Source organism: Ammospiza caudacuta, chromosome 5 (genome assembly GCF_027887145.1).
Source record: "Ammospiza caudacuta isolate bAmmCau1 chromosome 5, bAmmCau1.pri, whole genome shotgun sequence".
NCBI classification, from domain to species: domain Eukaryota; kingdom Metazoa; phylum Chordata; class Aves; order Passeriformes; family Passerellidae; genus Ammospiza; species Ammospiza caudacuta.
The window spans coordinates 76518546-76542293 of NC_080597.1; the positions used below are offsets into that span (position 1 = coordinate 76518546).

Below are 23748 nucleotides of genomic sequence, written 5' to 3' on the forward strand. Positions count from 1 at the left end.
GTGTCCTTTCTGTATGCTTTAGTATAGTTTAGTATTCTTTAATATAACATAGTATCATGAAGTAATAAATGAGCCTTCTGAGAGCATGGAGTCAGATTCATGATCCCTGCCTTCATCAGGGCATCCTGCAAATACAGCAGTGTGGGACTCACTCTGCCTGCTGGAAATTTGGAGAGGTCATCTCTGAACCACCTCTGGCACACCCCAGCAAATGGATCCCAGTTGTCCCCTGAGGCTGCAAAAAGCACCTTGTCCCACTGGATTATCAAATCCAGGCACTCCTGGGCTGTTCCCTGCTGGAAGCCACACTCTCACATCCATAATTCCTTAATTTCTTTACTTTTTCTCTGCTCCCATTTCCCTCAGCAGAGATCTCTGGGATTAAATGAAGACTTCACTGGTTTCCATTCCCATAATTATTTCACCAAACTATCCTTGAGCATCCCAGCTGAAGGACTCCCATCCTCATCCTCCAGTTCTCCATGCCCTGCACGGATTCATTTTTAATAACTTCCTGCTGCTGTCCAGTTGAAATCTGCTTCCTGATCATTTGTTCTTTATCACAAGTGATGCTGAGCACTCACAAATCCCCCCTCAGTCAGTGCTGCCTGGCAGCTCCCTCGTAATCCATGATTATTTTATGGCTCCTATCAAGGAAAACAGGGATATGGTTTGATCCTAACCAGCTTTAGGTGAACTCTTGTATTGTCTGTTCCAAAATGTTAAAACTGAACAGGACACATCAAGGAGAAGTTTTCTGGAGATGAAGGCACAGATCTCTAGATCTCTCTAAAATTCAAAATTTTTCATTCTTATTCACAGTGTATTATTATTATACGTAATATTTTATGCACAGTATGTGAAAAATAATAACAAATTTTATAATAAACAAATATTTTATCATAAATATATTATGATATATATATGATAATTTTAATATATTATCAAACATTTTATAATAAATAAACAATCAAAATTATCATAAATTTAATTATAATTGTAATATCAAAATATACAATAATCACTAAATTATTAATAACACTTCTTTTAATGCAACCAAAATTAATTCTATGCTGGTGATGGATGCCAGGCCTTGAGAAGCAAAAATTCTTGGTGAACACAGCATTTTCCAGTGCTGAGTGTGTGGTGCAGGAGCACCATCAGGATGTTGTGGGGTGAGGAGTTGCCACTCCTGTTGTAGATCAGCACATCTGAGCTCTGGTGGTTTGCACATGGCCATTCTCCCTCTAAAAGGCTTCTTTTACTTGGTTTAGCCATTTTTTGAGCATTTTCTGGATTTTAAAAGTGTTTAGAAGCTGTTCCTGTCACTTTGCTGGATGATGTTCATTCATTTGAGCTTACCACCTCAATGGGGTTCAATAGTAAAATTCACATTTGGGGGGAGTTTTGTGCTCTGTAAATAAACTTACAAAGGAAGAGTCAGAGATTTACTGACACCCATGAAAGGACACAGTAAATGAGTCCAACACAGTCCCATCAACCCTGGCAATGTCCCCTTGAGGACATGAGTGGTGTCACTCGGAGCTGGTGACATCAGCTCTGATATTTCTGGGATCAGCTCTGTGGAATTTCTGTTCTCTTCCCCAGAAAGCTCCACTGGTTCCCTGTTTTACCAAGCTGATTCCCATTCTCACCCTGTGAAATCCAGGGAATGAAGCTGCCTTTTATCACCAGCCAGGCTCTCTGCACAAATCACCAACAGGACAGGGCTGCTGGGAACGTGCCTTGAGCTGTTTGATTTTCCAGCACCAGCCTCATTCCATGGCTATGGCAATGGGAAGATGCCCTCAGCTCACACCCCAGGCAGCAGACACAGAACTCAATGTCACAGCTCACTTTAACAGTTTTGTGACCAATCCCACACAGCAAAAGCACATTGACAGCAGCTCCATCCAACCACTGTAAGCACAGGTACCTTTGGTTAAACAATGCTGGCTTATTTCAAATCCAATCCCTGCTTGTGAGCCTCAAACACAATGCACAGAGCTCTGTTATTAACTTAGAACTCCCTCATATCTCACTGATAAACTTTTCTGCAGCTTAGGGAGTTATTCTAGACAAGCATTAATACACAGACCATTGTTCTATTTGTCATTACTTTTCTATTTTCACATAATTTTTCTGCTAACCAATCTCATGGCTGCTGCTTAGCTCCAATCACAGTTCTGCTGTCTCTGAGCTGCCTTTTGCAGCTTTCCCAAAACCCTCTGAATTTATGGATTCCCTCACCTGCTCTGTGATTCCCTCCCTGCAGCATCTCTCTCCCTTTGTAGAGCCAATCTTCCACCTGAGCTCCAAAGGGAACCCCCATGGAAGCTGCATTGTCCAAAAGTGCCACTCCAGACCCACGGAGCCAACAAGGAGAGAATTTAGGGAGAAAAGAGCTCAGATTGGAAAGAAATCATCCATGGGAATTGGCTCCTCAGTCAGGGCTAGGAAGGGAAGCAGCTCCTCTGGAGTGAGGAATGTGGAGGTAGAAAATTATGGATAATTAAGCAGATCCCATTGAAGGGTTTGAGAATAGGGTCAGTAGTCAGGAGTAAAATCATGGAGTCCTTGAGGTTGGAAAAGACCTCTGGGATCATCAAATCCAACCATTGTTCAGCACCAAACCATGTCCTAAGTGCCACATCCCTGTTTTCTGTCAGGGATGGTGACTCCACACTTCCCTGCTCTGCTTCCTGACCATTTCTCACTGCATAAATTATTCCTAATATCCAACCAGTGCATAAATTATTCCTAATATCGAACCTAAACCTTCCTCACCACAACTCAGGACAGCAAATCTCAATCCATTATGGATCCTGATACCCAATCCCTAATTGTTTTGAGAGGAACACCAATTCCACTGCCTCAGATGTAGTTAAAGACATGACGAGGTAATTTCTGGAATAAACTCCTCCGTGGTAAAGCAGATGGCAGCACAGAAATAAAGACAGTTTGCAGGAGATGGCAAACATTTGGTGCTAAAATATTCCCAGAGTCATGCTGCTGCTCTGTGTGCTCAGGAATGGGATCCTGGGATGGAACAATAAAGGGTGATGAACATACACCATAACACAGGCATCCATAATGCAGGGGGATAATGGCGTCGTGCATTGAAATTGCTTTTTTTCCATGGTTTTTTCTGGATTTTGAGCTGGAATATTCTGTTGTTCCGTTTAGAGATGTGGGAACCCACTTGTGGGAATCAAGTGACCACACCCAGAAGGAAGCTTGGCTTTTTAAAGGGATTTGTGGCATGTTAGCTTTTTGAGTTGTGATTTTATTTTTATAAGGATATCTTCCCAGCGTGTCCCACATGGAAAAGCCAAATTTTTTCTACAAGGACATCTTCCCAGTGTGTTCCAAATGGAAAAGCTAGATTTTTCTATAAGGATATAGAGATTTTAAAAAATATAGAGAGAAATAAAAATAAAAATAAATATTACATCTATATAATAAAAATTTAAATATATAAATAAAAAATACCAATTTTTTTATAAGGACATCTTCCCAGCACGTCCCAAATGCAAAAGCCAAATGTTTCTATAAGGATATCTCCCCACAATGTCCTACATGAAAAAGCCAAATTTTTCTATAAGGATATAGAAATTTAAAAATATATATATATAAATAAAAATACAAAAATAAAAATCTTATATATTGTATATATATTTTAAAATATAAATATAAAATTTTAAAAAGCCAGATTTTTTATAAGGACATCTTCCCAGCATGTCCCCGATGGAAAAGCCAAATTTTTTTTGGCACAAACGGGAATTGTGTCTGAGATGTGGATTTTATCTGTCCTTCTCCAGCAATTTAGTGTCTGTCTCATCAATTGATTGTATTTTATCTCTCTTTTTTTCCCCTAAAACTACCTTGTAGACCTTTTCTCCTCATCATCCCTCAGGCTGGGACAGTCCATGGTCATTCCCACACTGCTCGTTTCTGAAATGTTGGAGTGGCAACGGCAACGCCAACAAATCTAAAACATCTTCATTTTAACCTTTAATTACAATTCATTTACTTTAATTACAATTCCTCCTTCCCCTTTCTGTGTTGCAGGTTTATCCAGGAGATCGAGCAGGCCATGGAGCTGGGCCCAGCCAAGCAGTGTCCCCTGAGGGAGTTCCTCACCATGTACATCAAGAACATCTTCCTGAGCCAGGTCCTGGCCGAGATCAACAAGGAGATCGAGGGCGTCACCAAGGCCTCGGATCCGCTGAAGATCCTGGCCAACGCTGACACCATGAAGATCCTGGGAGTGCAGAGGCCTCTGCTGCAGGTGGGAGCTGAGGGACCCCTCAGGACGTCCCTGGTGTCCATGTCCAGCCAGATCTGGTTGTGGATCCAACAGGGAAAAATGTGGAGCTGCTGGAGCTCTGAGGGCTGGAGCCAGGCTGGGAGAGCTGGGAATGTTCCCCTGGAGCAGGGAAGGCTCCAGGGAGAGCTCCCAGCACATTGCAGGGCCTGCAGGGGCTCCAGCAGAGCTGCAGAGGGACTGGGGACAAGGCCTGCAGGGACAGCACACAGGGAATGGCTCCCAGTGCCAGAGGGCAGCCATGGGTGGCATCTTGGCAATGAGGAATTCCTGCCTGGGCTGGCATTGCCAGAGCAGCTGGGGCTGCCCCTGATCCCTGCAGTGCCCAAGGCCAGGCTGGAGCAGCCTGGGATGGTGGCATTGGAATGGGATGGGCTTGAAGGGCCCTTCCCACCCAAACCATTCTGGGATTTGGGACACTCAGAATCCATCCCCAGGGGTTTTTATGGAAGTTGGGGATGGAGAAGGGAAGGGAGACCCTTCCTGGAGTGCTGAGATTGCCAGTGAAGCCCCCAGACCCCAAAATGCCTTCCTAGAGAGGAGTCGGGGTGGGGATGGATCCAATGCCAGGCTGGGAGAGCTGGGAATGGAGGGAATTCCCTGGAGAGGGAGCCTGGGGTGGGATTTTGGGAAGGGATTCCCAGAGCAGCTGGGGCTGCCCCTGATCCCTGCAGTGGCCAAGGTTGGACACTGGGGCTGGAGCAGCCTGGGATGGTGGGAGGTGTCCCTGCCATGGCAGGGGTGGCACTGGGTGATAATGCTGGAGAGGGGCTGGGACACAAACCCTGAGGGAGCCCTGAGGGAGCTGGGGGTGCTCAGCCTGCAGGAAAGGAGACTCAGGGTGCCCCCAGCACTCTCACAGCTCCTGAAAGGTGCCTGTGCCCAGCTGCCCCTGGGCTCTGTCTGCAGCAGCACTGGCACACCCAGGGCACACAGCCTGAGCTGGGCCGAGGGAAATCCAGCTTGGAGAGCAGCAAAAAGCTTTTCCAGCAAGGGGGAGAAAGTTCTGCAATGGCTGCCCGGGGAGGGGGTGCAGTCACCACCCCTGGGTGTGTTTAACCAGCCTGGAGGTGGCACTGGGTGCCAGGGGCTGGGCTGGGCTCCAGGGCCTTGGAGGGTTCTCCCAACCTGGTGATTCTGTGATTCTGTAACTGACTCTGGCTGTTGGTCATGTCAAACTCTTTTAATCTTTTGAAGTTATTCCCTCTTTCCTGGGAAATCCTCTCCTCAGGGATGGATAATACTCCAGTTCTTAGGAAGCAGCACCTTTAGCCCAGGGTTTATGTGGCCCTTTTCTGTCCCAGTTCACATCTGTAAATTATTATTGTTATCCACAGGGATATTATCATTTCATGCAATAATGGGAATAACTGTATTATTGTTACCATTTCCAGACTTTTTGATGTTTTAATGGTCACTGACTGTGTCTGTCTGGGTGCAGCAGGACTGGGATGGTCCTTTCAGAACCAAAACAAAATCAAATTCCAGAACAGCATTTCCAGAAGTCACTGGAGGGGGGAACAGCTTCTTTAGAAAGGGGCCAAAATTCTCTTTGCAGGAGCTGAATTGATGTTTTGGGGACTGCACAGAATCCCTGGATTGTTTCCTTCCCAAGCTTTACCTGCCTTAATATGGATAAAGTATTTTCTGTGGCTCATGGCTTCATTTCTCATGAAAATGTGTTCTATAATGTCAGTATATTTCCTTAAAGTTCATTCAGGGTTAAAGACTCAGAGTGGTTTGGAATTTTCTCATCCAGCTCCTACAATTTTTTTCTCTTGATGGATGGAAATTATTTTGAACTGGAATTATCCTTGGTCAAACTGTCTGTGCTCAGGAGGTCTCCTTGTTCCTGACATCAGAGAAGGGCAATTCTCTGAATAGAGAAGAAAAATTGCTGCCTCTTTGAACCAGCTCATCCAAACAGCTCCCTAAAATAAATCCTATTGATTTTCCATTAAAGGGGGTTAAAAAAAAAGGCTATTTCTGCTTGGCAGTGCTGGAGCCTGGAGTCTTTGCCCCCATCCCCTCGTGGATATGATGGAGATGTGCTGAATGAAGCTCTCCCCCAGTTTATTTTTTGCTGTTTGTGGGTTCCTGGTTTAACCATCCCACTCTTTGCTATCCCAAAGATCTCTCTGAAGCCACTTTGGCTGGAACAGCACTGGGGAATTTATCAGCCCACACTGATAAAGCTGCTTTGGGATCACTATCAGCACATGTCTGAGCTGAATTAGATGAGAGATAAAAGATTTTCAAGCATTGTGTGCTCACAGATGAATCACCCACTCCTGTAAAGATTATCCTTTAAAAAAAAAATTGTCTTTTCTAAATATTCCATTTTACTGCCTTGTTTTCCATTCCTCCCTCCTCAAGTGTAAAACACTTGAAACCCTTTTCCTTTGCAGAGCGGCTGAATCACCGTGAAACTCATTTGTCTCAAAATTATTCAGCATTAAATTTCAGGCTGTAATTGTTTAAATCGATCCTAAATTAGGCTACAAGTGCCTCGACAGCTTCTTGCAGCCTGTTCTTGTAGGGTTCTCAACGAGGTGATAAATCTTCCCACCCAGGTGGTCACTGGCCTTAAAAACCTGTTGCTCCATCTCCAAAAAAATCCAAATTGCTTCGCTCTGGAGCAGCAGAGTGGGACTTTTTCCTTTCCTTCAAAGCTTGTGTTGTTTCTTATCTCAGCGTGGTGTGGATGATGCTCCTGATATTTTTTGGCCAAACTCCAGCAGCTGAAAATCACCAAAAAAATAAAAATAAACCCTTAAAAAGTCGGGTTGTGCAGCTGTTTTGGAGGATAACGATTTGCTGGAGCTAATTACCACAGCACCCACTCCATGCACGGAGCCACTCACTTGTGGCTTTCCAAGGAGACATCTCTGAGAGCTTCTGGAATGTTTTATTCCCATCAAATGAGTGGTTATTAAGGAGAAGGATGGTCCCAGCCAGCAGCTCTCACCAATGCTGATGGCTGCACGCTTTGATGGAGGCTGGATGTTTTTATTTATCAGTCTAAACAAATTAATTGTCTTTCCAGGCTGGCTCCCTGCCAGCAGCATCCATTAAGGAGCAGGCATGGCTGATCCATGGGGGTTTTTCCCATTCAAGGATAATTTTAAAGCAATTTTGATGCTTCTGAGGCTCATATTTCAATTTTTTTTGTTTTGCAGTTGGCGTGGTGTTACAACCAAGATGTTTTCAGCTCTTGTTTGTGTGTTTCATGTCAAGAGGGTAAAACCCACCGAGTGCAGAATTTGGGCTAAATCTCCTTTTCTAGCTTCAAATGAGAGACAGAATTATCTCTTGGTGGGAGTCTGACTCTCCCTGTTGCTTCCAACATTTTTTCAGATAATTTCTTCTCTGAGGGGGGACATTCAGTGCAGTTCCTGCCTTTGTGGAAGCTTTGAGAAGGTTCCTGTGTAAGTCAGCTGCAGTTCTCCACTGAGGACTTCTGAGCTGCACAAAACCAACTGCTTTAGGCAGAGTTTAGTCAGGGTTTTAATTTATTTTAAAAACTCCACTTTCACTGGCACGTTCAGTGCATCCCAGGGCAGGGCAGTTCTGTGTGGACATTTTCAAGCGGTGCCCATGGCGGGCAGGATTATTTTAGAATTGTTTTTGTCCTCTTCAGATGTGCAGAAGCAGAGTCAGGCTTCACAAACCATCCCACAGGTGTGAGTCACGTCTGGCCTGGAGGGAACAACCCCGTGTTTGAGGTCTTTGAGATCCCCTCAATCCCTGACAGGACTTGGGGTTGGTCACGAACCGGATAACCCTCGTTTGCTCACTGATGAATCATTAAATTGGGGATATTTTGGGTTTGAAGGGACTTTTAAAGGGTTGGATTTAAATTCCCCAGTTTAAAGGGATTAAATTGGGGGATATTGAACTGGGAGGTATTTTGGGCTGAAAGGGGCCTTTAAAGGGTTGAAAGGGGCCTTTAAAGGGTTGGCAGACACCTTTACAGGGTTGAAAGGGACATTTCAAGGTTTGGAAGGGGCATTTAAAGGGATTAAATTGGGGGATATTAAATTGGAGGATATTAAATTGGGGGATATTAAATTGGGGGATATTTTGGGTTTAAAGGGTTGGATGAGACCTTTAAAGGGATTAAACTGGGGGATATTAAATTGGGGGATATATTGGGTTGGAAGGGCCCTTTACAGGGTTGAAAGGGACATTTAAAGGGTTGGAAGGGAGCATTAAAGGGATCAGATTGGGGGATATTAAATTGGGGAATATTTTAGGTTTAAAGGGACCTTTAAAGGGCTGAAATGGACCTTTAAAGGGTTGGAAAGGACCTTTAAAGGGATTAAATTGGGGGATATTTTGGGTTGGAAGGGAACTTTAAAGGGTTGAAATGGACCTTTAAAGGCCTTTCATTCCAGCCCTGCTGCCATGAGCAGGGACATCTTCCACTGTCCTTGCTCCAAGCCCCATCCAACCTGGCCTGGAGCATTTCCACTGAGATTTGGGAGCAAAATTATGATCCTGCTCCTCTCTGAGGCCACCAAGGTGTTTTGTTCACCTCAGCATGACTCTGCCATGTCCTGGGTCATGCCCTGGGTGCCCAGAGCAGCTGTGGCTGCCCCTGGATCCCTGGAGTGCCCCAGGCCAGGTTGGATGGGGCTCAGAGCACCCTGGCATGATGAAAGGTGTCCCACCCATGGCAGGGGTGGGATGGGATGGGCTTTAAAGTCTCTCCATCCTTTGAGTCCAGCCTCACCCTCACTCAGCACGTGCAGTTTATTTTCAGTGCCAGCTCATCGAGTCCTCCCCAGACCCATAAATTCCTCGCCTTTCCATTCCTTTTAATTTATTTTCATTTTTTCCCCCCTTGCATTCGGCTTGTCCTCAGAAGTTGGGAGTAAACCACACATATCTGCCCCAGCCTCCATCCCAGGCCTTGATTGATTATTTTAATTACCCAGAGAGCCCTGCCAGCTCCCTCAGCAGAGCACTGCTCTCATAAATCCTCAATTTGCCTCGCAGGGTGGTGTCAGCCCCAGCCCCTGTTACCTCCCTGGCCAGAGGAGAAGACTTTCAGCCTGGCCTGCTAAGTTTGAAGCTCCAGCTGCACATTCCTCATTTGCAAACTCATTAAGAATCCCTGGCAGCAGAGCAGGGCCCTGGGATGCTGAGGATGCTGAGGCAGAGCAGCTTCTCCTCCCTGCTGAAAATCCAGTGGGAAGTCACAGATCCAAGTGCCACAGGAGTGACACTCACCCACTTTTCCTTTTTTCTTCCAGTTCCTTTTCTTCCCCAAGATTTCTGCAATTTTAAACCAGTGCTTTGCTTTCTCTGGGGTTGTTTTGGTGATGGATGAGCTGGAATTCCAGGAGGAAACTAAAAAAGCAAAGCCTGATAAATTTTGTTTTAAGGAAGCTGTGTTGCTCCATTGTGGTAGTGTTTGAGGGTCTCAGGATGAGGGAAGAGATGGGAATCTGACTCCATGGTTCAGAAGGATGATTTACTATTTTATGATATATTATATATAATTATATATAATATAACACAACATAATATAATATAATATAATATAATATAATATAATATATATAATATATAATCATTATATAATATATATTACAATATATTATATATTATATAATATATATTATAATATATAATATAATATAATATAATATAATATAATATAATATAATCATATGTGATTATATTATATTATATTATATTATATTATATTATATTATACTACTAGAAAATTATATACTATTATATTAATTAATTATATCTATATTATATTAAAAGAAAATTATATATTAAAACTACACTAAAGAGTAGAAGAAAGGATTTCATCAGAAGGCTGGAAAAGAAAGGAATAGAAGAGAATGATAATAAAATCTTGTGACTGACCGGAGAGTCCGAGCCAGCTGGGCTGTGATTGGCCATTAATTAAAAACAACCAACATGGGGCAATCACAGATTCACCTGTTGCATTCCACACCAGCAGATAATTATTGTTTTTCTTCTCCTCTGAGGCTTCTCAGCTTCTCAGGAGAAAAAATCCTGGCAAAGTGATTTTTCAGAAAGTATCATGGCGACACTCCATCACCAGCATTCCTCCAGGAATGTCTTCCGTGGAATCCCAGGATGGTTTGGGTTGGAAGGGACCTCAAAGCCCACCCAGTGCCACCCCTGCCATGGGCAGGGACACCTCCCACTCTCCCAGGCTGCTCCAAGCCCTGCCCTTGGACACTTCCAGGGCTCAGACACCAAAACCTTCCACAAAATTCTCTGGGAAACCTGGTTCTTCCATAACTCTCTTTTTTCCTAGGAAAGTTTAATATTTGCTGTTCCAAAACACACCAGAACTTTAATTTGGGGTCGTGGTTGGGCTGGGCTCTCAGCACCCATCAGCTGACATTTGGGTGCCCCTATCACACCACAGATATTTTTCCTTCCCTCTCCTTGTTCCATTCCACTCCATAAATCCTAAATCCAGCCTGGAAAGTCTCCCATGAAACCCTTGATGGATGGCTCCAGGAGAAGAAACTTCCCTGTGTTCTTTCCAGACTCCTCCAAAATCCCATTATTTTTCTTCCCTCGCATTTTGAAGCCCAGACCCATTTCATTGAGGAGAATAACTCTCATTGCCGGGCTTTGAAATGTTTCCCTAATCACAAGTGCTGCATGAGAAGAGCCATCACATTTTGAATAATTGATGGCTACTTTATTGAGTTGTCAGCACTAATTCATCCTCCTTTTGAAGTGCTGCGACGTTCAAACGAGCCATCCTTTCACAACGTGCTCATTTTTCCAGGAAAAGTTCATTTTTATAATCACTTTTTTTTTTTTTCCTTTTTCCCTCACCCACTGCACCCACTGTGGAATGTAATTGTAGCTGAGAGGGAGGGATAAGGCTCTTTCCAGCACCCTCTAAAATGCCTTTATTCCTCCTCTGGCTGCTCATTTCTCTGCCTCCCTCCTCTCGCAGAGGTTTAATTATACCTGTTTTAAAAGCACATTTTGAAATATGGCACCCAGCTCTGGCGCAGAACAAAAGAGACATTAATCTATTGTTGAAAGGGAAGGGAAAAATCCCTTTTTTTTTTTCGTGTGTGTGGCAGGGGCTGCCCCTCCCTGACGAGCAGCGTTCAGTGGGAGTAGTTGGGATTTTGGAGGCAGGGATTTGACAACAGGAGAATTATAAAAGGAACAACAATGCAGGAATGCTGCCATTCCGCTGGAATATTCCTCCTGGCACTCTGCCTCTGGAATCTTCCCCCTGAAGTGGATAAACTTTGCAGTTGGAAGGCTTATAGCGCTCTAATTTACATCTGAAAGAACTGAGGGAAGTAAATGAAAAGTTTCCCCCTCCTGGTTCTAATCTGTAAATAGAGCCTTTCCATCAAAATAAAATAAATTAAATACAATACAAAAAAAAAAAAAATAAAATTTTAAAAAATGAAATAAAAGAAAAGAAAATATAAAATGAAATTAAATAAAGTAAAATTAAATAAAATGAAGTGAAATGAAATAAAATAAAATACAAAAACTGAAAATAAAAATAAAATAAAATAAAGGAAAAGAAAAGAAAAAAGAAAAGAAGAAAAGAAAAGGAAAGAAAAGGAAAGAAAAGGAAAGAAAAGAAAAGAAAAGAAAAGAAAAGAAAAGAAAAGAAAAGAAAAGAAAAGAAAAGAAAAGAAAAGAAAAGAAAAGAAAAGAAAAGAAAAGAAAAGAAAGGAAAAGAAAAGAAAAGAAAAGAAAAGAAAAGAAAAGAAAAGAAAAGAAAAGAAAAGAAAAGAAAAGAAAAGAAAAATGTCTCTCTCACGCACACAAAGCTGTCAGAATAGTAATTTTTTTTTGCAAATATTTTACTTTTGTGCTGGAATTTTTTGCTTTGTGTGATCTGCACTATAAAGAAGGAAAAAGCTTTCCCCTCTCCCCATGAAATTGTACCAGGTCTGGTCTTCCTGGGGCTGATCCAGGATTTCCTGGGGAATTCACACCTTTGGGATGCACTCTTTAATTAAAATATTTAAGGACTTTGTGCCTGTGAAGAAAACTGCCAGAGGGTGTGAAAATCAAGGAAATGCTACAACTCTGTAGGAGAGCCCTGGCCAGGTCTGGTTTAATTAATTAATTAATTAATTCTCTGTTTAACTCTATTTTTTTATCATTTAGGCGTGGTGTCAAACGTGGTGCTGAGGGACAGGCTGAACCCTTGTTGGGCATTCCCTGTTTAATTCCTGCTCTGTCATTTTCCACCACAAAATGAAAAATATCATTATTAATCCCTGTCCTCCCAATCAGCAAAGAGATGTTGGGGATGCTCCATCCCTGGAAGTGTCCATGGCCAGCCTGGAGCAAGCTGGGATAGTGGAAGGAGTCCCTGCCATGGCAGTGGGGCAGAACTGGGGGATCTTTAATTTCCCTTCCAACTCAAATCCCTCTGGGATTCCATGCCCCATTTCCTGCCAAAATGTGCAGGAGCTGGGGTTTTAGAGCTCCAAGTGCTGGACAAGTCATGGACCTGAAAATAAAACCTCAGTGGGAATAATTTGGGCCGTCCTTCAACTTGTTGTGATCAAAAACTTTTTGCCTTCCTCTGGAATTCCAGATTATTCTTTTTCTTAAGCACTGGCCCATCAAAACCTTTTTTGAGGTCGATATTGATTTAGCAGAAAGCTGAGCTGTTTTTCAGAGGACTCGGGTTTATCACAAGCCATTTCCAACTTCTTCTCACCCAGAGTGGTCTCGGCAAGGATGGTTTGGAAGGACTCAGGATCTCACAGCCAGCAATGCTTTACTTTTGTGGGAACTGAGCTGCTCAGCACCCCCTCAAGCATCACTTTTGTACCCTGAGGTCTCTCAGAAAAACCTCTTTGAATTCCTGTGAATTCTCTCTAAATCCTCAGCTCTGAATCCCTGTTGGTGAGGGAATGAATGGCTCCTGGGACGTGGAGGTGAGGATGGGATTTGTGTGACTCGGGGTGAAAAGTCCTCACTTTTCACACAGGGTGCAACTGCTGTGATTCTGCTGAGGGACAGGAGCTTGTGAAAGAGTTTAGCCAAAAAAAAAAGATTTTCTAAAGGGTATTTGATTGGCTCTTCACTTGGAGAGAGTTCAGGAAACTCCTTTTGGGCAGTTGATGTAGCCACATCTCTCATCCACCTTTGTACTACTGAAATGGAAAATCTGTAAACACAGATTGACCTTGTGTTGCAGCAACCACTGAATATTTAAAATTCCTCTTTCCTCCCCAAAAATTGCCCTTTTTTTGCCCAGTGTTGGACCCAAATTGTCTGTTTCCTGCACTGTACAGACCCCAGATGGGATGATTATCCCATTTCCCCAACACTTCCCTGTTCAATGCATGCTCCCCATCAGGCCGTGTGTTTTTCTGGATAAGACAGGAAATGTTTGTTCTACATAGGTATGAAACAAAAAGCTGTAACTGAGTAGTATCTCAGAAAACCCTCTTTAAATTCCTGTGAATTCTCTCTAAATCCTCAACTGTGAATTTCTCCTGGTGAGGGAATGGCTCCTGGGACGTGGAGGTGAGGATGAGATTTGTGTGACTCGGGGTGAAAAGTCCTCCCTTTTCACACAGGGTGCAACTGCTGTGATTCTGATGAGGGACAGGAACTTGTGAAAGAGTTTAGCCAAAAAAACCCAAGATTTTCTAAAGGGTATTTAATTGGCTCTTCACTTGGAGAGAGTTCAGGAAACTCCTTTTGGGAAGTTGATGTAGCCACATCCCTCAGCCACCTTCATATTGCTGAAGTGGAAGATCTGTAATTACAGACTGACCTTGTGTTGCAGCAACCACTGAATATTTAAAATTCCTCTTTCCTCCCCAAAAATTGCCCTTTGTTTGCCCAGTGATGGACCCAAATTCTCTGTTTCCTGCACTGTACAGACCCCAGATGGGGGATGATTAATGGGATGATTATCCCCTTTATCCAACACTTCCCTGTTCAATGCATGCTCCCCATCAGGCCGTGTGTTTTTCTGGGTAAGACAGGAAATGTTTGTTCTACATAGGTATGAAACAAAAAGCTGTAACTGAGTAGTATCCTGGTAGTAACTGAGTAGTAATCCAATAGTAACTGAGCTAGTCCAGTTTGCTGTTTCTGTGTGAAACTGAGTGAAATTCTCTGCCATTAATTGCAACCACATCGGAGATGAATTCCTGCCATTCCATCCGCGGGAGATTCATTTCTCCTCGGCTCTCTTTGCATTCCCATGAGCGATCTTGAGTGCCACCTGCCTTCCCAATAAATCCTGGAATTCATCTGTGAATATGACAACAAAAATGACAACAAAAATGACAACAAACATGACAGCATCCCAGAGACAAACGATCTCGGCTCCGAGTTAATTCCCGTTTCCCAGCAGGGCTCCGCAGTGACCCCGCTGGGTTTGGAAGCGCTGCTGCTTGGTTAATAGATGAATGTTTTGTGTGGATGGCTCCATCCCAGCCAGGTTCAGCTCCCTGGCCTTCCCACTGAATGCCCTGCATGGATTTATCCACAGGACAATCACTGGAGTGTCGTTAGAAACGGGAAAACAACGGCTGATAAAACAAAGCGCTGCTTCCCCGCCATCCATAACTGCCTGGGAGGCCTCTCAGAGATGCTCTGGCTGCTGGGCAGGGGAGATGGCTCTGTCAGGAAATGATGCACAAATTCCACATGGAAGGGACAGTCCATGGCCCCATCCAGCCCATTTTCCAAGCAGGATAGCTCGTCACAGCTCTGGCCAGGATTGAACAATGGCAGTACCGCTGTTATCAGCCATCTCCCCATAATAAGCTGACCCAGTGGGTTTTTCACTTCCCAGTCTGATGTCTTTTATTCTTTATTCCTCCTAAAATGTGGGGGGTTGGTGGGGAAAGACATCTTCTTTTCCATGCTGCTCTTCTGCTGGATTTTGGGAGTGGGGTTTTGCCATCACACAGAACTTTGGGATGACAGAAATCGTGAGTTAGGAGCAGGTGGTTGCTAAAATGCTGAGTAGTTCCTTCAGTTGTTTTTACTTCTTTCCAGCAGGTCAGGGAGTGGAAATGCTCAGTGTTTAGTGTAGGAAACTATGAAGTGCAGCTGAATAATTTTGGGGTTGTTTTGGTTCAGTTTTTGGATTAATGGGCAGGTCTTTGGGAAAATCGTGATAAAAATAGTTGGGATCTGAAAGAAGCAAAGGTGTCCTTGATGTATGGTTCAGAATTTATCTTTACTGCAAGGCCTGGAGGGACAGCACACAGGGAATGGCTCCCACTGCCAGAGGGCAGCCATGGGTGGCATCTTGGCAATGAGGAATTCCTGCCTGGGCTGGCATTGCCACAGCAGCTGGGGCTGCCCCTGATCCCTGCAGTGCCCAAGGCCAGGCTGGAGCAGCCTGGGACAGGGGAGGTGTCCTTGCCATGGATGGACTTTGAAGGTTCCTTGGAACCCAAACCATTCTGGGATTGCTTTGGGAGTGTCTGTGTCCCATCTATGAGATTCCCAGAAAATCACAGAATCCCTGAGGCTTGGAAAAGCCCTCCAAGACCATCAAATCCAACCTGTGCCCCATCCCCACCTTGTCCCCAGCCCACAGCACTCAGTGCCACCTCCAGGCCTTCCTTGGACACCTCCAGGGATGGAAACTCCACCACAAATCCAAGTGATCCCATTTCCGTGCTGGTTTAAAGTGGTGTGGCTGAGCTTTTCTTATGGAAAACGTCAGCCCAAAAGGGAAGGTGCCCTGCAGCCTCTGGCATTTTCCAAATCCATCCCCACTTCCAGAAGCTGGGACACATCCTCACACCATGGCTCCTCCTTGGAATCATCTTCCTTTGGGAACGACCCCACTCTCAGACCTGTCAGCAGGAGGGGCCTGGGGAAAGAAGAGACAACAAAAGTAGAATACAGTGGGTTAAAAATATTCCAATTTCACTCCCAGCCCACGGATCTCTTGTTGTAATTCCTGCTTCTCTGGCAGGATCACAGGCTGCTGTTGCCTGTTCTCCCACCTCCCCAGCTCTGTCATTCCCACATCTCCAGAGCTCTGGGGTGCTCACTGAGGTTTGATGAGTTCCACGTTAACACGAGCTCTTGGATCCTGGGAGCCGCCTCCACGCACAAGGAATTCCCAAACAATCCTTTGGAGACATCAGGGACAGAGCTGTGATCTCCTCGGGCTTTGATGTGTGAGCACAGGGCTGAACTCATTGAATAAATCACCAGTGGTGCCAGCATGTGCAGCTGCCCTGCCCTGAGATTTCTCCTGTCTGTGCTTTTTAGGGGAAGGATTCAGGCTGGATTTTCCCTTTTGGGATGTGCAAAGACCCCCCTGAATCACCCTTAAATTGGTCAATTTGACCCCTTGTCATGGTTTGGGCCTGGCACAGAGCCAGTGCCCCCATGAGAATACCCTCTCCCCGGTGTCTGCTGTGAGATGTGACCAGGAATAAGCAAAGCAGGCTCCAGCTTAGAAATAAAGAAAACTTTATTACCTAAACTACAAGAAAAGAAGGAAAAAAACTATAAGGGAAAAAATTGAAAACCTTACAAAAAGCACTTTCCTCCTCCCCACCACCAAAATTTCCCAATCCGATACATTCCCCCAAATCACCAAGTGCCCAGTCTGGCATCACCCTTTAGAATACTCAAACTTCAGTCCATGAAGAGGAGAGGAGTCCTTCTTGCACCATAGGCTTCCCCTGGAAACACGCTGAAACCTCGTGTGCTTCCCTGTCACTCAGCACCGCCTGGAAAGTCCTTTTGCCATTTGTGACATCTTCCTTCCATGCTCAGGGCTCTCACCACTGGCATGGACCAGAGCTGCTTTTAGGCTTGTCTTTTAAGGATGCCTTGTCTCACTCCAAAAGGGCACAGTCTCTCCTTCGGGACATCTGTCCCCCCCATTTTTTCCCACCCCCTGGGGCCAAGGGGTCCCCACAATGAACCCTCCTGGTTCTGAGGCACTGCCTCCCCCTAAATGCAGTCTCTGTGTCACAGGAATAAAACTGGTTCAGTCTATGGCCAACAAGAAAAGTCCAGCCAAAAGGCCACTCCAATCATCTCTCTCCCCACTCAGCCATTCTTCTCCACATCCCTCGGGCCTAGTTCTTGGTTATCTCATTTCCTATCTCTCTTCTTATTCAGCTCCGAGGAGGATCAGCATTTTTGCGAGGTCCCAATCATGAAAGAAAGGGGTTAAAAATTTCAGTCTGTCTGTCCCAGAGCTCCAGCACTCCCACACTCGCTGCTGCTCCAGCCAGCACCTCCTCCCTCGCTGCATTCCCCCCCTTTCTCCTCCTGGGCCGGCCGCTATCACATTCTGTCATCGCCAGCTCTCCCTCTCTCTCTCCTAGGGGGGGAATGGCTGCCCGATGTCTCTTGGGGCTCCTCCACCCCTCCATCCTCCAGGGCCTCCTCACCCCCATCTCTGTCCAGGCCCAGGCCTACCACATGGCTGCCCCTCTCAGCCCAGCAGCAGCGGCTGGACGGGGGAAGGGAGATCCGACCTCCTTCCCTCAAAGTCCCAAGAGAGCCCCCCAGGCCCAAAGCTCTGCTTTTAACTCCTGTGTGTTCTCGGAGGTGTGTCCAAACCCCACTGGCCACACCAGGTGCCGATATCAAAATCCGAGCACCCATTGGTTTGACCACAGCATCCCAGAAGTCCCACTTCTTCCTGGTCAAACCACCACACCCCTGCTCGTGCCGCAATCCAAAAATGCAAAATCGATTTGTTTTTTGCTTTTCGGTTTTTGGGTTTTTGGTGGGTTTTTGTGTTTTGTTTTGGTTTGTTTTTTGGCTTGGTTTTGGGGTTTTTTGTTGTTGTTTGGGGTTTGTTTGGTTGGTTGGTTTTGGGTTTGGGTTTTTTTTTTTTTGTTTGGTTGGGTTTTTTGTTTGGGGTTTTTTTTTTTTTTTTTTTTTGGTAACCAAAAAAAATTTTTGGTTTTTTTGGCAAAAAATGTAAACCAACAGAATAAGTGAAATTACAGATTTTTTTTTTTTTTATAATCTCCTTCATTTTGCAGCACACGATGCAATTCTCTTCGTAGCCTCCAGCTTAGGAAACTCTGCATAATGCCAATGGTTCCATAAAATTAAAATTTGGCAGGATTAAGGATATTTGAGTTCTGTTCTTGTGTGGAGGCCTCAAGACCAATGGTTTTGCTTTTTGAGCCATTCCTGGAGCAGGGAGGAGCCCTCAGCTGCTTTGGGATTTCTCCATCCCAGCACTGGATTTGTTTGAAATCCTTTGGAATCCTTTGGTGGAGAATGGGAATTCCAGTGTCTTGCTCATCCTAAAGTTCAGTTGTTCCTGTGCTCTAAAATATTGAAATTCAAGTCTTCCTAAACCAATTACTTGAGGGAAAAATTTTTCTCCTTCCTGTCCTTTTCCTAACCAATTCCTCTCTTTTTATGTATAAATTGCATTCCAGCACTGGGATGTTCTAATGGAAATGTGGAAAATTTTGCACATTCTGTTGAGAAACACCTGAAGAACCAAATTGTCACCCTCTGGCTTCTTTTGCGGAAATCAGGGTGGAAATTCCCCTTTGGAAATATTTTTCTCCTTCAAATTCAAGACCAGCCTTAACTGTGCATAAAATCAATGCACAGAAGATAAAATTTCACCTTTCTATCCTTTTCCCAACCAATTCCTCTTTTTCCAGTGATTTTATGTATAAATTCCTTTCCAGCACTGAGATTTCCTCATGGAAATGGAAATTTCCCACTGGAAATGTGGAATTTTTTTACCCATTCTGTTGAGAAGCACCTGAAGAACCAAATTGTCAAATTTGGCCACCTCTGGCTTCTTGTGTGGGAATTGGGGTGGAAATTCCCCTTTGGAAATATTTTTCTTCTTCAAATTTAGGACCAGCCTTAATAAATAAAATAAAATCAATGCACAGAAGATAAAATGGTGACTTTAACATCCCAATCCTTTTGGGATGCCTCAGAGGATGAATCCATAGCAAGGCCTCTGCTCTGTCCCCATGTTTGCCAGGGATTCCTTTGGTGAACAAAGAATTCTTCATTAATTACAGTTGGGTTAACGAAGGGTGAGGCAGAAATGTGAATTTTGGTGCTTAAGGTGAATTTTGGTGCTGAAAGGTGAGGTTTGAGTGTGGTTTGGGATCCCCCTACAGCAAAATGTCACTGCTGGTGATGTTGGCCTGGTCACTCTGCGTTCTGTCACCCCTCCAATGAGACTTTTAGACACTTATGGCAAAAATCTGACAAATTGGCATCTAATTTCAGTGAAATTACCTATTTGTGAGCTCAGCCTGGCTTAGCTCAGGGTCCCTCTTAAGCCTTTACCCCTCACTCCTGGATGTCACCCTTTGTTTTCCAGTGGTCTCTTGCACTCTCATCAATTTTGTTGAATTTAGATCATAATTACATAATTAATTTTGTTTAATTTAGATAATAATTACGGCCTTTTCACTGGACAGCACCAATCCAGGGCCACAACAACATTTTATTTTGGGAGCTCAGCCCTGCTAAACCTTTCTCAATTTTTTTTTTCCCAGTTTCTTTTGGTTTTTCATCATCCACCTGCCTTTACTATGGTCACTGTGTCTTCCCAGTGAACATTCACATTCACCATCTCCAGCAGGACATTTTTAATAGATAAATATATTTTAAATATTGGCATTTTTAGACTGTGTGAAGGAAAAAAAAAAATAGATCTCAGAGCACGTAAAAATAACACTGAGGGGTTTTATTCTCCAAACTGGGCCAGCTATGAGAAAACATTTATTAAAAAACGAGCTCCCAAACGGAGGGCTCTGCTCCCCAGCATCATTAATTCCCTGCTCCACGTCCCATTTGTCTGCTAATGATGTTCTAGAGCAGGCCTGACAAAGGAGAGGGAAAGCTGCCACTCACCGCTGGTGAAAGGAACCTGTCACCTTGCCACCAGCTCACCTGTAATTGGGGGAGTTGTGTGAAAAAGGTAAAAACCACTCCTAGGAATATTCAGGGATGGGGGGGTGAAAATGTCAGGGATTTTCAGCTCCTACAGCACAAACCAGGCTGGGAATCACTGGCTGTGAGTCCCTTTTCCCTGCAGAAATGTATATTGATTAATAAAGGGGGAGCCCGGCACTTGTTAGTGATAAACAGTTCTGCAGCAGTGCAGAGGGTGTATTAAAGGCTAAGAGCTAATGACTTTTCTGCTGGATGGAACACATTAAAAGCAGCGGGAAGCTGCAGCTATTTTATCACCTCACTAATGTCCCTGACAACATTCACTTGGTGGGAGTAAATGGATGGGAATCCATTTGGAGGAGTAAATTAAAATACCTTAAAAAATGCCTTTAATAATAGCTCCAGAACTCAGTGGGACCAGAGAAGGGAGAGATACAAAAGGCCAATTAAATTATCCCCTCCATCTCCCTGCCAAGGCACTGATATTCCTGATTATGCTGGGGCTGCTGGGTCATTCCAGGAGGATTTTGGTGTCTCAAGTCAGGGCTGGAATTTGGGGCTGTCACAAACTTCCCTGTGTCCAACCAAATTTTCCCTTCCCTGCTCCTTGCACTGCACATAAAATGGGAATAAATGAATTTTAAAAATCCATGTCCAAGTCACAATTTTCCTATTCCCTGCTTTTTAAGTTTGTGGCAAAGCTGGGTTACAAACTTAAAAAGCAGGGAATAGGAAAATTGTCACTTGGACAAGGATTTTCTTTATTCATTCATTCATTCCCAGCTTGGGATCAGGGATTCATTGGTTTGGAGATTATCTCCAAGGCATCTCCTCACGTGGATATTTCAACTGGGATTTTTGGAGGTGTTGAGACCACCTTGGCAGGGAATTCTTGGATTGTGCAGCTGCCCAGGGAAGTGATGGATTCCCCATTCCTGGAAGGGTTCAGAAACTGCGTGGAGGTTCAAAAACCACCCTCCATCTCCCTGCCAAGACACTGATATTCCTGATTATGCTGGGGCTGCTGGGTCATTCCAGGAGGATTTTGGTGTCTCAAGTCAGGGAATGATGTCAGGGCTCGAAGTTGGGGCCAACCAAAATTTTCCTTCCCTCTCTTCTGCACTGCACATAAAATGGGAAAAAATGAATTTTAAAAATCCATGTCCAAGTGACAATTTTCCCATTCCCTGCTTTTTAAGTTTGTAGCAAATCTGGGTTAGGAGCCAGCTTGGGATCAGGGATTCATTGGTTTGGAGACTATGGAAAGGCATCTCCTCACGTGGATATTTCCAGTCCAGCTGGGGTTTTTGGGGTGTTGAGACCACCTTGGCAGGGAATTCTTGGATTGTGCAGCCCTGGCACAGCTGCCCAAGGGAGTGATGGAGTCCCCATCCCTGGAAGGGTTCAAAAGCCACGTGGAGGTGACACTTGGGGACGTGTGTTGGTGGGGTGGCCATGGCTGGTGGTTGGACTCAGTGACCTGAGAGGTCTTTTCCAACCTTAACCTTGATCCTGCTGAGTTCCAACCCCTTTTTGGGATGCTGGGGAGCTCCTGGGTGCTGGCTGAGGATGGATGTCCTGAGAATTCCCATTTTGTGGGGAATTCAGGAGATTTGGACAGTTCTGGTGTGTTTTGGGTGGACAATTTGACTTTGCTGGTGCTGGAGAATAAAATGCCACCACTTTTAGATATCTCAGGGTCAGAGCTCGTGGGATGGGGCTTTTTGTTGAATTAGGGTTTTTCAGCATAACTTGGGCGTGGAATTTGAGTTCAAAATGGAATTTTGAGTTCAGAGTGGAATTCCTGTGGAATTTGAGTTCAAAATCAGAATAAATTCACCAGATCTGCCAGAAAACTTCACCCAGTGACTTCTCCACACTTGTGGCAGCCTCCCCTCTCTGTGCTTTAACTGGGTCTGATTTATTCTGCATTTACTGGGCTTGTACAGGGCTGACCCCAGAAATTGTTAACTTTGTGTCCTAAATATTGAATAGAGTGTTTAAAGGAGGGAAACTCTTCTGCATGGCCACAGCAATGAGCAGATTTTACGGTTCATGTTCTTTTTAAAAAAAAAAAAAAAAAAAAACAAATGTACATTTTGCTCTTCATCAATATTCCAGTTCAGTGGAGCAAAGCTTTCCTGGATCACACAGTGCCAGGTAAATAAGATTTAGTCAAGACCTTGTTTGTGCACTCATTTGGCTCCTGCAACATCACATTTAAAGCAGAAAGAGAATTCCAGCAGATCCCGGGCTCACATCCATGGGGTGAATTCACTCAGGGCCTCTCAGCATAAATGCCATAAAAATTAAAATATCACCTGCATTGAAAAAAAGAAAAAATCCCTTGGAGTTAAGAGGGGAAGCAAAGTTGTAATAGGGTGGAGTATAAAGACAGTAATGGGCAAAAAACTGATACTGGAATAATGGATTTTCCTGGGAAAAGGCTGGGGGAGGAAAGCAGGCTCAGATTGGAGACTAAAAAGAGATTTTTCTGCTAAACATGGGTTTGAATGGAATTGATGCACTCCAACAACTCCAGCCCTTTGTAAAACCTGGGTGTGCCAGAAAGAAAAGTGGGAAATGGTGTTATCAGTCCATGTGATAACGCTGATCAGTGGAAGAGGGAATTTAGACTCTCCTCTTCCCTCTAGGGAAGGATTAGCTAAAAAATATGAATTTAGTTGGGTTTACTCCTCTATTTTATTGTTTTACTCCTTTATTTGAGTGTTGTGCTGGAATGGGGCTCCAGGTTGGCTCCCTGATGGATCCAACTTTTCCCATTCCCACTCCCTCAGGGCTGCTGTTGGATATTTTAGAGCCCCCAAAGAGCATCAAACAGCTCATTTATCCCAAAATTCCAGCCAAACTGGCTCCCTAACTCCTGCTTTTCAGTTTCCAGTGATTCCCATCTCTGACTCTGCTCATTTAGTCATTCTTCCATTTTTGGGAGAAATTTAGGCAAAAATCCCTGGTTTTTATCTCCCTTTCCCATTGCCCTTCAAGGCACTGACAGTGCTTGATATTTATTAGCACTTGATATTTATTAGCACTTGATATTTATTAGATATTTAATTATAAAATACCTGGACACGTATTTAAGTTTAAGGAATTTAAGTTTTGTCCTTTGGGAATGGTCCCAAATCCAGAAGAGCTTTGAAACTTTCCCTCTCTCCTGCCCTGCTTTAATTGCAGCTGGGCTCTGCTTGGTGCTTAAAAATCACGAGGGATCAGCTAAACTCCAGCTTAAAAATGAGATCAGGCTTTATGAATTCTTCTCCTTTAAGGCAGCCCTCATCTGGTGCCTTCCTCTGCCAAGGCATCTCGAGGAGATATTTTGTGATGGGCGATAATCAAGGAAAAAGGGACAACTTTTCCAGTGCCAAGGTCTCTCCCTCCATCTGCTGTGTTGTGGTGGAGACATTTCTGAGCAGGATATTCCCATCTTTTGGGAATATCCTGTTTTTCTGAGCAGGATATTCCCATCTTTTGTCTGCTTTCCCCAAGGAAATGCA

General features: G+C 44.2%; 1 protein-coding gene across 2 annotated transcripts in view; it reads left to right on the top strand.

Moving 5' to 3' along the window:
* EXOC4 (exocyst complex component 4) overlaps positions 1–23748 on the top strand; it is a 371202-nt gene that overhangs the window by 270511 nt on the left and 76943 nt on the right. For both annotated transcript variants that reach the window (XM_058805259.1, XM_058805260.1), the window contains exon 11: positions 4072–4291. In XM_058805259.1, coding sequence (XP_058661242.1) covers positions 4072–4291 — 220 coding nt within the window. The remainder of the gene's footprint in view (positions 1–4071; positions 4292–23748) is intronic.